The sequence below is a fragment of the Canis lupus genome, chromosome 12 (genome assembly GCF_003254725.2).
Source record: "Canis lupus dingo isolate Sandy chromosome 12, ASM325472v2, whole genome shotgun sequence".
NCBI lineage: Eukaryota > Metazoa > Chordata > Mammalia > Carnivora > Canidae > Canis > Canis lupus.
In genome coordinates, this window is record NC_064254.1 from 72205793 (window position 1) to 72221063 (window position 15271).

General features: G+C 39.2%; 1 protein-coding gene and 1 long non-coding RNA gene across 6 annotated transcripts in view; one reads left to right on the forward strand and one right to left on the reverse strand.

Moving 5' to 3' along the window:
• NT5DC1 (5'-nucleotidase domain containing 1) overlaps positions 1–8515 on the forward strand; it is a 118955-nt gene extending 110440 nt beyond the window's left edge. For both annotated transcript variants that reach the window (XM_025444773.3, XM_025444775.3), the window contains exons 11-12: positions 2133–2301; positions 6787–8515. In XM_025444773.3, coding sequence (XP_025300558.3) covers positions 2133–2301; positions 6787–6902 — 285 coding nt within the window. In that variant the 3' untranslated portion in view covers positions 6903–8515. The remainder of the gene's footprint in view (positions 1–2132; positions 2302–6786) is intronic.
• LOC112658537 (uncharacterized) overlaps positions 1–15271 on the reverse strand; it is a 57410-nt gene that overhangs the window by 21410 nt on the left and 20729 nt on the right. For 3 of the 4 annotated variants that reach the window (XR_007401405.1, XR_007401404.1, XR_007401403.1), the window contains exons 2-4: positions 5324–5374; positions 4912–4959; positions 2265–2555 (exon numbers count right to left, since the gene is read on the reverse strand). This is a non-coding gene — a long non-coding RNA (uncharacterized LOC112658537). Of the gene's footprint in view, positions 1–2264; positions 2556–4069; positions 4960–5323; positions 6791–15271 lie in introns of those variants that run through there. The other variant, XR_007401402.1, reaches the window with a different exon arrangement.

A 15271-nucleotide genomic window follows, 5' to 3' on the forward strand; every position in this document is an offset into this window, starting at 1 on the left:
AAGTTTTTAAGTCTCTATTACAGATTCTGAACGGGTAAAAGGAATCAAAAGTACAAATCTCCAGTTATAAAATAAATGAGTCTTGGCAACTTAATGGTAACTATAGTTAATAATACTATACTTCATAATTGAGCGTTGCTAGGAGAGTAGATTTTTAAAGTTCCAACCATAAGAAAAAAATTATAATTTTTATATAATGGCAGATGTTAACTAGACTCACTGTGGTCATTTTGCAATATGTAGAAATATCAAATTATGTTGTTCTGCACCTAAAACTAATATGTCAAATATACCTTAATTAAAAGATTCTAAATACAAATGGAAAAATGGAGAGATAGACCATATTTTAAGATAACACTGATACCTATTTTCCTCAGATTTATTTATAAGGCAACGTAATGTTAGAATCCCAGAAGATTTTGTTGGACCTTCGCAAATTGATCTTGCATTTAGGCAAAACCTGAAGGCCCACAAATAGCTAAGATAATCTTGTAAAAAAGGATAATAAAGGGGAGGAATCTCACCCTATTAGATAACTAATCATGTTAGGAAGCTACAGTAATTTCTTAGTACAGTACTAATAACAAAATAGATAAAAAGGTCAAGGAGGAGAGGAAAAAGAACCCAGACATAGGACCCTGTATCACATTGCAAGTTACCGTGTAAGTGTGATGCATGATAGAGGATTATCAATCAGCCAGAAAAGATAGTTTAGTAAGTAGCACTAAGTAGTCCCAATATATGGAGAAAAATGAGTCCCTTTTTCCCCCTTATATAAATTCTAAATGGATTATAGACCTGAATATAAGAAATTTATCTCTAGGGATCCCTGGGTGGTGCAGCGGTTTGGCGCCTGCCTTTGGCCCAGGGCACGATCCTGAAGACCCGAGATCGAATCCCACATCGGGCTCCCTGCATGGAGCCTACTTCTCCCTCTGCCTGTGTCTCTGCCTCTCTCTCTTTCTCTCTCTGTGACTATCATAAATAAATAAAAATTAAAAAAAAAAAGAAATTTATCTCTAAAATTAATTGAAGAAAATCATGCAGATATTTTTGTGGCCTTAGAGTAGGGAAGAATTTCTCAAGTTCAAATCCAAATGAGCAACAATAAGTACCAAAAACGATGACTTTGTATCAATAGTAAATATTTTTGTTCAAGACACCTGGATATGTTAACCAGGTGGGTCCTCCCCTCTATAGATACACCCCTATGAAATCTCCTACACTGTAGTTGGGGATAAGATCTGGTAGTTGTGTGTATGCGTGTACATACACGTACACATTTTCCAGAACAGTACTCAGAATTTTCATCACAAGTGCCAAACGTTAGAGTTTATCGGATGAGCAGAGAGATACCTTAATAAGACCGTTCATTATTAAGCAGCCGGTCTAGGGACACCTGCGGGGCTCAGAGGTTGAGCATCTCCCTTCGGCCCAGGGCGTGATCCTGGAGACCCGGGATCAAGTCCCACGTCAGGCTCCCTGTATGGAGCCTGCTTCTCCCTCTGCCTGGGTCTCTGCCTTTCTCATGAATAAATAAATAAAATCTTAAAAAAAAAAAAAAAAAAAAAAGCCAGCCTAACAGCGTTGTCTGGTTCAGCGTGTACATGTGCTGAGTTTTCAGCTCAGGCAGGCCCCGCTGCTGAGGGATCCGAGGTGGCGGTTGAGCCACACACAGCCCCTCCTTACAGATGCATTAAAGGCCGAGGGCGCAGGACAGATCCCAGAGGATGAGAAAGGTCCCCAAACAAAACTGGGGAGGATACTTCTTTTTTCTTTTTTTTTAGGGAGAGAGCAGCAGCTCGGGGGAAGGGGCAGAGGGAGAAGGAGAGAGAGGACCTTAAGCAGCACCTGTGCTCCGCGCAGAGCCCGACGGGGCTCGATCTCAGACCTTGAGATCATGACGTGAGCCAAACCCCAGAGTCTGATGCTTCACCCCGAGCCACCCAGGTGCCCCCGGGGGAGGATCCTTCTACCGGGGAAGGAAAGAACTTCTAAGCTCTGTTTTCCTTTTTATATAGTATACGGTTTGAAATTCCTACAGTTTTTCTATTTTGATTAACTTAACGAGGGAAAAACTGGTGACATTGGAAATTAATGATAGTTTTCATTGTTCTGTTCTCTTGTTTCAGGGACCAAAGGCAAAACCTCTAAATACATTATCTAAGAAGTGGGGCTCTTTTTTTATTGATTCAGTGTCGGGATTGGAAAACACAGAAGACTCATTGGTCTACACCTGGTCTTGTAAGAGAATCAGTACTTACAGCACAATCGCAATTCCAAGTATTGAAGCAATAGCAGGTAAGCAGGAAAATACTTATGAACTTTAGCTGTTACACAGCAATGATGTAAATACTAGAATTCTTGTCTTTCAAACAAGAAAATCTTCCCATGGCATTTGTTTTTCTTGGGATACACGTAGGTCACAGCAACCCGGGTAGTTAGGACCTGCCTGTCTCCCGGAGCCAACTACAGACGACAAAGCTGGCCTCTTTTTTTTTTTTTTCTTTTTTTTTCTTTTTCTTTTTTTTTTTTTTTTAAGTCGGCTTGGAGTCCTAGGATAAAAGGAAAAATTACCAGGATAAGATGCGAAAGAAGCCAAGTAAGGTGAACCCGACTTTGGGAGCTGCTTTTCCCTTAGTGTTTGCTAATCCTAGGGAGGGTCCCAGAGCAAGTGCGTGGGACTCGCATTAGCTTCCTGAGCCTCCAGACATGGGAAGTGGAGGGTGGGATCTGCCTGAGGACCGGTGGGCCTGATGGACTCTCTTCATCTGTGTTGCGACCCTGAATTTACCTTAAGGATAACTAAAGCTCAGTGTTAGGTCAGCTAAATCCCTAAAACTAGATTGAGAATATTCTCTTAAAGGAAGATAACATCATTCTGGGACTCAAATTACTAATAATATGGTATATGTTAATTAAGTTGAATTTAAATTTTAAAAAAATTTTAATGATGTCAATCCTTTTATTATACGGTTAGATATTGATAAGTCAAAAATGCATGTTGCAATCTCTAGGGTAACTACCAAAGAAACCGTAATGAGATACATACTGGGCTAATTATATAAAATAATCTTAAAATCTAAAAGAAAACTACAATGGGAAGAAAGAGTATGAAAAACAAGACAAATGGAGAGTATTCAGTGAGATGCCAGATTTAAAGCTGAGTAATTACATTAAGTATAGATGGCAAAAATGAAATGACGGAACCCAACTCTGAGCTGTTCAGAAAAGACCTCTCTGAAATATCAGGACACGGGCAGTTTGAATATCAAAAGGTGGCAAGAGGTGATACCATGTTAGTGATAACTAAAAGAAAGAGTTCGCTGTATTGAGTGAAGCAAAGTAGACATAAAGGAAGGAATCCATCACTAGCATGAAAGAGAACGACGACTTCCTGACAGTAAATTCAGTTTTCAGAAATAGATCTGAGAGTCTGAGGTCTTCATAGGGCCCCTGATTAAGGTCAGAGCTTCATCCCTCCGTTTTCTTAAAAAGAAGAGACTGCTGAAAAACCCGCTGTGCTTGCAGAGGTTTGTGCTTTTGCTTGCTTATTAATTTCCTGCAGTTCCGCCCCAGACCTTAGCAACACTCCTGAGGAGAAGCCAGCAGAGTCCAGCAGCCGTCCCCCCGCGGCAGACTCCTGGCACGAGTCCCCCTGCCCCCTCGGCACTGCCCCTGCTCGGCGCCTGCCTCCCGAGCTCGGGTGGCCCAGGCCCCGGGTCCTGGCGGCCTCTCCAGGGGCTTCACCCTGATGCTTGTATTTTATTCGGCTTTGCTAGCTGTCCTAGCTCCAGGTCCTAAGCGGAGGTCTACTTAGGTTTTTTGAACCTTAGATTCTTCTCTTGAATCAGGAATAATACACCAAGCTGCGTTTCCTCCCTCACGAGATGGATGTGCAAGAAAGTAAAGCGAGATGTTCATCTGAGTTATTGATAGGGTCGTGGTGGTGACGTGATGATAATGACGACCCTGAAGTACATACACCCTTCCCACAAGGCCACTCCCTATGCCAGCATACAAACCCGGCATGTCAGTATATCCTGCTCATTAAAATAAGATCTCCTCATTCATTTCAAAAGAATAGTTTAATTTTCACTTTGTTCCGTGCTTGTACACATAAAATTAAAGAAAGATCACCTAAATATATGTCTTCCTTTTACAATTTTCCTGTCAAAGAAATGAAACTTGAAAAAAAAAAAAAAAAACTAAAAAAAAAAAAAGAAATGGAACTTGTAATTTGAAAACAGGGGCTAGCCCAGAATTAAACCTATTATTTTTAATTTTTATATTTTACTCTTCCTTTATTTCAAATTGACTCAAATTTATAGAGAGAATAAAGTAATGTGATAATGGAAGGCAATGAATTACTGTATAGTACGTGGATCAACCCTGGTCCAATGGGATGCAGTTATGAAACAGTAAGAAAGTCAAAGTAAAGTGCATCTTCATTATTCCAGGATTTAAATATTTCTCTGAAGAACTGGAAAATAACCCCCCCCTCCATCTTTTGGGGTAATCACTTTCCCATAAAGAAGCAGTAATAACATTAGTGCACCTTCCATCTTCATTTCCCAAAAGCTTTCTTCCTCGGCCTCCTGGAAAAGACCTTGGCGCTGAGCTTTTGTCTTTCTGACTTTTCTCAGGAGAAAATAGTAAGAAGGAAAAAAAAAAAAAAAAGAAGAAGAAGGCCTTAACGGTAGTCAGACAAAGCTAAACAGGTACCGATTTTTTGTGGGGAAAGAAGGAGAGGGAGGCCCTGCCATACTCGCTTGTTGATTTTGCTGCCCAGGGCAGAGGCGGGTGTTGGTCTCTAATTAGCGCCCTGCCGTGTTCACGTTCTCAGAGAGGAGAGATCGGTCATTGCGGGAACAGTCAGTAGGGCGGATGCTCCTGGGTGCCGAACCTCACCTCTCCAGGAGGGACGGTTGAAGCAAAACACGATGGCCGTGGCCTCACCTGTTGACGACAGAATAGAATCTTTATATACATGTTGTCCTGCTAATATCTCTTTTTTAAAAAGTTCCAAGAGTTGTTCTGTTTCTAATATATTTTACATAGAACTTACTGTATCAAGAATATTTGTTCATTTTGGCTCAATTAATTTAATTGGTAGATAATATTGTTGATATTAGAGTGTATTTAATACACAGGGTTTAATAGAATATTGTGGTAAATAAAAATTCAGGTGTTGTCTGCCTGTCTCTTTTCTTCCAAATAGCACCAGAAATGACCTTCCTAAAACCGAGGTGCCACTCTTTCCCTCCTGTTGAATCCCCAGCGTGCAGAGCCTTGTTTTGACAGAAGAGTCATCTGCTCTCACCTGGTCATAAAATGCCCATATTTCTTAACAGTAATGGGTCTTTTCTGCTACCTGGAAGAGAAAATCAGATGTTTGCTTTAAATGAGATAAGAGGTGAAAAATAAACAAATACTCCCTCTTTGCCTCTGAAAACTTTTTTGCATTCATGAAATGTTTCTTTCTAAATAGATGCCTCCTTAGAGTGGGTTATCTCATTGACAGTTAAATACAAATATTCATTTTTACAGATTTTATAAGCTTGTACTTATATACATTACAGTAATGATTGGTTTACAAGCACTGTGATGATGTAACCATTTTTAACCTTATAATAATAGTTACGCAGAGACCTAAACATTCACTTCAGCAAATTGTAGGAAAGGCAAGCAGACGGCTGGTTGACCTCTTAGCCTGTATTGTCTTCGTGGCTTATCAGAAATCCAAGAGCTCAGATATATAATTTTAGAAACTCAGTATTAGCAATTGCCTTTCTAATGCCTTTTTAATGTGTGGCTCAAAACATACCACAGCCAAGTGAGCAGTCGAGACCAATGAAATTCTCTAATATTGAACGTTTTTCTGTTTACAGCATCTTAGGTTTCTCGGGCACCAGAAAGGCAGTATTCCTTGTTCCCAATCTCAGCACTGGTTTTTTTCCCCAGGATTAACTCCTTGAGCTTGAGGATTCTCACTGGCATTTAAAATACAGTATAATCTTTATGCTAGTGTCATTTTCAAAGTACTCAGGACTTATGAAATTTTTGAAATAAGGATTATTGCCCAGTATCTGCATATGAAATGATTATCGTAACATGACACATATCACAGTGTTTGAAGACATGTAGGAAGAAGATATCTGAAGGCTAGCTTTTGAGAAACTTATATAAAGTTGTCACAATTCCTCGCCATCAATAAAGTATGCGTTTTATGTTCTCTCTCCCAGTTTCCTTGTGGCTGTGTGCACATGCGTGTGTGTGTGTGTGTGTGTGTTGCTTCTCATATGGAGAAAGCTGCCACATTATGTATATTAAAATACTTATTTATCTAAGCATTCAAAAATTATTCTTAGTAACTCTCGTACAGCTTCGGGCCATGAAGATTATTAGTTCTCATTTATCAGTTACATGATGCTCTGAGTAGAGCCTGAGAGACTTTTAAATTAAAAAAAAAAAAAATCAGATGAGCATTCTTATTTTATGTGTTAACTTTTGTACAGAGAATGTTAAAATTAAACTCACCAGTTAGATCTCAAAGATGATTTATAAAACATCTAAATATATTTTGACTTAAATATTATTGTAAATTTTATAGAGAAAGACATTTATACTCTTCATCTTACGTGCAACCTATCCAAGCAACAAAAAAAATACTGAAATTGTTAAACTCTAAAAATAAAGTTTTTATTATCAATGACTCAAATTTTGATATGTTTATAAACAGCCTTTTAAGACTTGCAGAATAATAAAAAAAATTTTTTTTTCCAGAATTACCCCTGGACTACAAATTCTCAAGGTTCTCTTCAAGCAATTCAAAAACAGCTGGCTACTATCCAAAGCCTCCGTTGATTCTATCAAATAATGAGACACTGACAACCAAATAGACTGTCTTTACTGAAAAATGAAGAACCATATATGCAGCAAATGTACTGTAAAATGTTACTTTTCAAAAAATACTGTAAAATGCTTTATAGGAACATATTCTGAATGATAATTGACCAAGAAATCGATAATGTCTTTCCATAGGTCTCCTTTCTGTATAGAACATCTTGATGCCCAGCAACTCTCATTATACTGAAATCTCAGTATCCTAGAACTGAAAAGAACCTTATTAATATTTTCTACACCAATAGTTCTGAGATTAGGACTCACCTGGGAGGATATATACATACATATTCACACACACACACACACATTTACACATATGCTAGACCAGCGGTCCTCAAAGTGTGGTCCCCAAGCTATTAGCACAGCATCACCTGAGAACATGGTAAAATTCAAATTTGCAGGCTCCACCCAAGACCTGCATAATCAGAAACTCGGGGGATGCAGCCCAGCAACCTGTGTTTAATATTAGTGTGAATCATGTACTAAGGTTCAAGAATCACTAGCTACACCATAACCTCCAGAGATTGGTTTAATTGGTCTGGAAATAGAGATGAGCACAGACATTTACCTGCCCCAGGAAAATGCAGCCAGAATTGAGAATAACTGATCTATATCTGTTCCTTCCACTTACAACCAAGAACACTGAGTCTAGTGAGAATAAATGATATTTCCAAGTTATCAGGCTTTATGCTATTTTTATGTTTTCCGAAACAAGAAGATAAAGAGGATTTCTTTGAGACACACAGCCAGTATGGGACAGAAATGAGAAGCCAACTATTTCAACCTTCAATGTTACTCATAAGGATTTTCCCCCTACTAGTGTTAAAGGCTGTATAATTAATTTTCATTCACTTTTTAAGGCATATATTCTCAATGGTACAAAAATTGGTTCTTGGGGTGAAAAAAATATCAGATACTGCAATGAATTGTGGCCCTCCAAAGCTCCACCCTGCCCAGTAAATCTTATTCTTTGGTATTAATTTCTCTCATTAGGGAGAAATATAAATTTATTAATTAAATTTAATTTGGTTGAATTTAATTTTCCACTGGGAGGGGATAATAATGAGAAAAAGGTTGATAAAAACACTTTCAGAGGTTTTATAGTTATACCACAATCCAGGATTATTGTGTTCCACGTGCTTTATGTAGGACTGACAGTAGCTACTTGTGGCAAGATGTCAGAAGCCAGATGTTTACAGTAAATTCTTAGCCACTCTTTATGCTATAATTTCACTCTGTCCATTAGGACAGTGTCAGAAAACACAACAGTCACTATCATTATTTCACCTGGATTGTAGCGGAGAACTTCACATATTGACACATGCAATGAAAAGATAAATTATTTCATTAAATTTTTAAATGCTCAAATAATCCCAAATGTATTGTGAGAATGAGTATCTCAGGGTGGGCAGATAGTTACTGAAATTTTTTCCTCAATGTCAGTAGCTCTGTTTGATACCTGCTAAGTATATGGTAATGTACTTGAAATTGCTTTCCAGACTCTTACTGGAATATGGTAACACAGTCAGCTTAGGGCTAAATCAAAGATGATGTCTCATGTATACAAAGAGATATTTAATTTCTTTAAAAATAAAGCTATTTTTCCTTATGTGGATTTATTTTGTCAATGGCAAAGAATAATGTATCTTTAAATGCTTATAAACTGCAACTGTTAATAAGAAAAATGAGAAGCCCAAAATAAGCTAGTTGTACATTTTTGGTCACTGAGTGAAAAGAAAAAAGAAAAAAGGACTCAATTCAGAACTTCTCATCCTACTTTTACCAGTACTCACCAAAGGAATCCGAACAAGTTACCACCTACCTAATCTGACCTGTTTCTTCCATCTTGTCAAAAGACAAGGTTAGAGTTTATTTCCAAGTTTCCTTCTACCCTTGTAGCAGAGTCAGTGCTTCTAATGAATGTTGTTTTTCTGTTGGACTATAATTAGACTTTTAAATTTTTTGTGTCTAAAAACTGCCGGGATTTCTAAATGAATATGAAAGGTAAAAATAATCCAAAAATGGCACTATAAAAATTAAAAAGAGGGGTCCCTGGCTGGCTCAGCAGTTGAGTATCTGCCTTTGGCTCAGAGCATGATCGCAGGGTCCTGGGATCGAGTCCCGCGTCGGGCTCCCTGCATAAAGCCTGCTTCTCCCTCTGCCTGTGTCTCTGCCTCTGTCTCTCTCTGTGTCTCTCATGAATAAATAAAATCTTTTAAAAAATTAAAAAGAAATCAAAGAAGAAAAGCTGTATATTCTTCAATAAAGTTAAATGAAGCAAGAAAGCAAGGAAAATTATGTAAATGGACAGAGGACTTAGTTTAGTATTAGCATACAAGCAAACTCATCATCTAAAAGATAACTGCAAATAAATGCAAGGGATTTGAGATTAACTTTTTGGCCACTCTTGGTCTCAGCAGAGGAAAGATCTGCATGTCACAATGGTAGTAACAGTCTGTCAGAATTTGGTTTTTGGAATATTGAGGTAGCAGAAACTTCAGCTCAACCATGAATTGCAATCTAAAATCAACTGAAGTCGACTCCTAAAATTCATGGCTCTGAACTGCACGGATCTGCTTATATGCAGATTTTTCTTGATACAATTCTGAAAATGTATTTTCCTTATGATTTTAACATTTTCTTTTTTTCTAGCTTACCATATTATAAAAATACAGCATGTAACACATATACAAAATACGTGTTGTTCTCAGTAAAGCTTTCAGTTAACAACAGTAGCGTGTTCCTCAGGTGTGGCAGGGGACTTACATGGTACACATGTATTTTTGACTATGCGTGGGGAGGAGGCCCTAATTCCCACATTCAAGGATCAACTGTACTTCTGAGTTTGTTAAACTTCAAATCGGGTACTCTTTCCCCACCAATTTTCATATCCAACAACTTTATGTGTATTTAAAGCAAATATATGTATACATATATATATATACACACACATATATGTGTATACACACACTTGTTGAACTGGTTTGAATGAAAATCAAATCTATGTGATTATGCTGTATACAACAAACCAGCATAGGATGGAATGTCAAACCATCTCTGGATATAATAACCTTGACTCCGTATTAGAATCACATGGATAGCTTTTTCTTAAATGTGATGTTTCAGGAACATTCCCTTGGGTCTTCTCAGGCTCTTGAGAAGAAGGTTTAAGAGCTGATTTCCAGATTAGTGCAAGACTAGGATAGATTCAAGAGTTAACTCACCCAATGTGCGGCCCTTGAAAATCCTTGGGTCCAGTTCATATAGGGTAAATCTAAAAAGGTGTCTGTTGTTGGTATCTAGAATCATCCTCAGAAATAATGGTGGTAAGTGCTCTTTACTAGGCTACTTCATGTTCCTTATTCCCTACAGTATCCCTATGAGGTGTGTATAATTATTAAAATTTTACAGATAGGGATGCTGGGTGGCTCAGTGGTTGAGTGTCTGTCTTCGGCTCAGGGCGTGACCCCGGGGTCCCAGGATCGGGTCCTGCATCGGGATCCCTGCACGGAGCCTGCTTCTTTCTCCCTCTGCCTGTGTCTCTGCCTCTCTCTGTCTCTCATGAAAAAATAAATAAAATCTTTAAAAAATAAAATAGAATCTTACAGATAAGGACACTGAAATTGACGGAGGTTAAATAACATACTTGCTAAAAATTGTACTGTTACTAAGGAACAGAGTCTGTACATGAGCCCAAGTTTCACCCCAAAACTCATGCCCTTAGTTGACTAACACCTAAGTTTTCCAACATTGGAAGTAGATTGGGGCAAATTCTCAGTCTGAACCCACGTTTCAATTTAACAGTCACACCATGCTAGGACATGTGAGGGATTAGAAATAAACAGGCTCTGTCCTAAAGTAACACAATTCAGTAAAAAATATTAAACCAAAGTTCTATACCATAGAACTTAACCTGTTAGAGTAAATCAAGAACCATGGGAGTAAAACGTATAATGAGCTCTACTCTTCCTGGAAGCCGCACATACTAAAGCCCTCGGTAAGCAGGTCTACTCTTCCTTCATACTCAGGTTCCAATGTTCACCTTGAATACTGAGCAAATCTCCCTCTTTGGTGCTGAGGAAACCAAAATGGAAAAGGAATAATGAAAACTGCTCCAAACTTAATGGGAGGTGGGATATCTGAGTCTATTGAGAGATGTTAGGTCATTACTTAGAATGACAACTACAGCATCACATAGATTGCCTAACAGGTTCTCATACCATGCACCTGTTCTCAGAGTCTTAAAAAAAAAAAGACTTTATTTTACTTTATTAGTGCTTCGGCCTTGGCACTTTCTTGGTAAAGACTAAAGCTTAACAAAGAGATTGGGGCACCTGGCTGGCGCAGTCGGTAGAGCACGAGACTCTTGATCTTGGTTGTGAGTTTAGCCTCACACTGAGTGGGGGAGATTGTACTTAAAAAAATTTTTTTGATCTTTAAGAAAATGATTAAAATAAATAAATTACTAAGTGCCTATTAAAAGCAATCACCATGTTGAATCAATTTAAAAATACTCAAATTCTCTAATACAAATGTCAACATGTCTTTACAGTTCCTAGCAACTAAATATCATAAGATTTAAAGTCCTTTTGGTGCATTTACTCCCTTTGATGAAGACGACAAACTTCTATTTTCATTCATGTTTGCAGCAATCAAGATCGCATATGTAAATCTCAGTAGCGTTTTAATCTGTAGACTGTATGGAACCCTGAACTAAGTGATAAAAGTGCCCCTTTCAAAGACCAATCATGAATGAATGAAAAACAGCCTTCAGCTGAGTCCTGATTATTCACATAGTTTTTGTTTTATGCCAAATTTAGTACAAATGTTTATGATGGTAGTGGAAGATAATCTAGGCTTGAAATTAAAAAATACATGTCTCTGTGACTTGCATCTTAGGCACATCTACTTCAACTTTCGGAGCCTGTTTTCTTTAAAAAAAAAAAAAAAGATTTTATTTATTCATGAGACAGAGAGAGGCAGAGACACAGGCAGAGGGAGAAGCAGCCTCCATGGACAGAGCCCGACGTGGGACTAGATCCCGGGAAGGCAGGCGCTAAACAGCTGAGCCACCCGGGCTGCCCTCTGAGCCTGTTTCCTTAAGTATCTAAACGGAGATAGTAAAACTTGTGTGAGAATAGTGAAAGTAACACGAGAACATAAACGGACGTGCCTGACCCCTCAGATTTCTTAGGACTGTCAAACCAGAGACGGTATCTCTGATGCGAACAGATATCCAAGGCTCAAATTGTGACTCTATAGGGCAAGGAATTTTTTTTTTAAGATTTTATTTATTTATTCATGCGAGATACAGAGAGAGAGCCAGAGGGAGAAGCAGGCTCCATGCAGGGAGCCCGATGTGGGACTTGATCTCAGGACTCCAGGCCTACGCTGTGGGCCGAAGGCAGGCGCTAAACCGCTGAGCCACCCAGGGATCCCATAGAACAAGGAATTTAATAAGAATACAGATAATTTTGGTTTTTATGATACACACATTACAGAAACTTGAGTCAACTGGAGAAAAAGAAGCAGGAGCTGCAAGAGGAGTAACGGGGAGAAGGGACCTTGAGCAAGGAAGGTTAGACAAGACTTTTGTCATCGTCTGGTCTAATACCCAGAAATGGAAGAATGCCCAAGGAGATTCTGTTATGTGGGGACTAGGGAAATTATGAAGTATGACCCTACGAACAGGGCAATAGGCCTGTGCAGACCAAATGATACTTGTTTGGTGATCAGAGGATGCGAGAACCTCATAACCGATTTGGAGGTCTTCGTAAGGAATAATTTGGGTCTAGAATTGAGAAGAAAAAAGGCAATGAAAAGAAATGGGGCAGGGACATAGGAGTATACCAACTGGTAAGTGAAACCTACAGAATGTCTAATTTAGTATAATTTTATTCAACAGAACAGAAACCATCGTAATCTAACAAAAGAGTAGCACCAACCTACTAGGAAAATGAATACTATTGGTTAAAGCTGATAATAAACCAACGACAATAAAAATGACATTTTTCTGACCATGTCCAGAAAAGGATAAGAGAGACAATGCAGGAAAAAAAAATCACTGAATCGAAAAGGTAAAATGAACACTACAAGTATAATTTACAATCAAGATAGGTATAGAGGTTGCAATGAAAACATAGTTCTCTAAAATTTAAAATTTTCCAGGTCTAGGGCAGCCCTGGCCTGTCAGCAGTTTAGCTCCGCCTTTGGCCCAGGGCCTGATCCTGGAGACCCCGGATCGATTCCCATGTCGGGCTTCCTGCGTGGAGCCTGCTTCCCCCTCTGTCCCTCTCTCTCTCTGTGTCTCTAATAAATAAATAAAATCTTAAAAAAAAAAAGTTATCCAGGCCTAGAAAAATTATACTTAAGCAAGTAAAACTTGCAAGAATGGACTGCACCAAGAGTCAGCAGGTCTGTTTAGTAATAATTTGGGGCCATTTATGTAAAATTTTTGTTTAGATGGCTACAAATACCATTCATTTTCACAGATCTTGCAATAGCCAGGGCCCTCCCAACTCCTAACCCTTCATGTGACAGCTGCTGGACTAACAGCAGCAGTCCTGCCTAACAGGACTTAGTCATTGAGATTGGGATGTGTGGGATCAGGTTTCTAGATACTATGTCAGTCACAATTTGTTATTCTTTCTTTTTAAAGCACTGCACCTTGTAGGAAAAGAAATTAAGAAGCACTTGTAGAATATACAATGATTAACTCCTTCCAAAAATCTATCTTCTGAGGAAAGAGTAAGATCACGATTAACACAAATGTAGTAAACAAGGATGGTGCATTAAGAATAGTTTTCCACTAAGTCAGTCAAAGCCAAATACCATTCTGACTTCATTCATATGTGGAATTTAAGAAACAAAGGTGGGGGGGGGGGGGGAAGAGACCAATCAAGAAACAGTCAATTATAGAGAACAAACTGATGACTCAGACCGGAGGTGGTGGGGGATGCTGGGGGATACCTTAAATGGGTGATGGGGATTTAGGAGCGCACTTGCTAAAATGAGCACCAGGTGGCGTATGAAATTGTTGAATCACTGTATTGTAGACCTGAAACTAATGTAACAGTGTAGGTTAATTACCTGGAATTAAAACATAAAAAGCCAAAAATGTTTTCCGCTGTAAATATTTTAAGTGACCAAAAACAAGAAATGGTGCTTTAATTACCTTCAAAAACTATACTGGTTGAATAGAAAAATTATGTTCATGAGCATGTAGTTAGGCCTCTTATTTACCATTTTCTAAGCAAAAAAGCACCTTAGAAATTTGGTGGCTGGTTTTTTGTTTTTTTGGTTTTTTTGGAAACTTCAGGACAAATGTTTACTGTGATAATTTGATAACTTTAATGATTTCCCAATCTTTTATTAGACTAGACAACACAGAACTTTATTTTTATTTTTTGTTGAAAACAAGAAATACAGCAGACTGACAGACTTTATTTTTCCTTTGAGCACACAGAATACTAAAGTACTTAACGATCCTTGTTTAGTTTGACAGAGCAGTTCTACAAGTACTTACACTGGTCAGGGACATTAATGTCAAGTACCACGTTACTATTAGGGCAAGGAATATCACGACAATAGGAGTTATGGGGGTTTTTTAGAGATTACTTGCACAAGACACAGCAACAACTTGCAAGATTTCAAAGATCACATTCAAATTATATTTCTAAGAATAGAACTACGGGTGAAGACAGACCAGGACAAGCTGATATATTAATGAGTGTTCACAGGTTTCATACTGCGCAGGAAACAAGTTCGGTATTTTTGCACACGTTCTCAATTACGAGCAAAAAGCAGGCCTGTAAGTGTCGATTTTGCCAGCAAGCAAAAGTAGAGAAAGGAATGAGCAGGATTTTACTCAAACACAGAGAAACAAGGAGCATATACCACTAATTTTCCACAGAGAAAATCACTCCTATAGTAATAGAGAGAAAACATCCAGACTTGCATCTTCGTGTACAAAAATCTACTGGTGAATTCAAGGGAATTCGGGAAAAGTCCTCCAAGCATCCTGTTTAAACATCAAGCACTCTGAGACCCCCTGGGCTCCCGGAAAAGCTCCCCCCCCCCCCCCCCGGGGCTCCAGCTTCCCGGGGCCCTTCCAAGACCACTTCGCAGCAGTCGGGCCTCGGCGACAGCAAACACCCCCTCCCCCCTCCCCCTCCCCCCCGCGGTGCCCAGGCCTCCCTAGCGCTCCGGGAGCTTCGGGCAAAGCCTTCCGGGGGGAGGGGGGAGGGGAGAGGGGGGAGAGGAGGGGAGGGGGCGGCGGGCAGTCGGGGCCGCACGCGCAGCCGCCGGAACACTCAGCTGCACACACCCCGACCCCGGCGGGGAAGCCTGGCGTCTCGGCAACGCG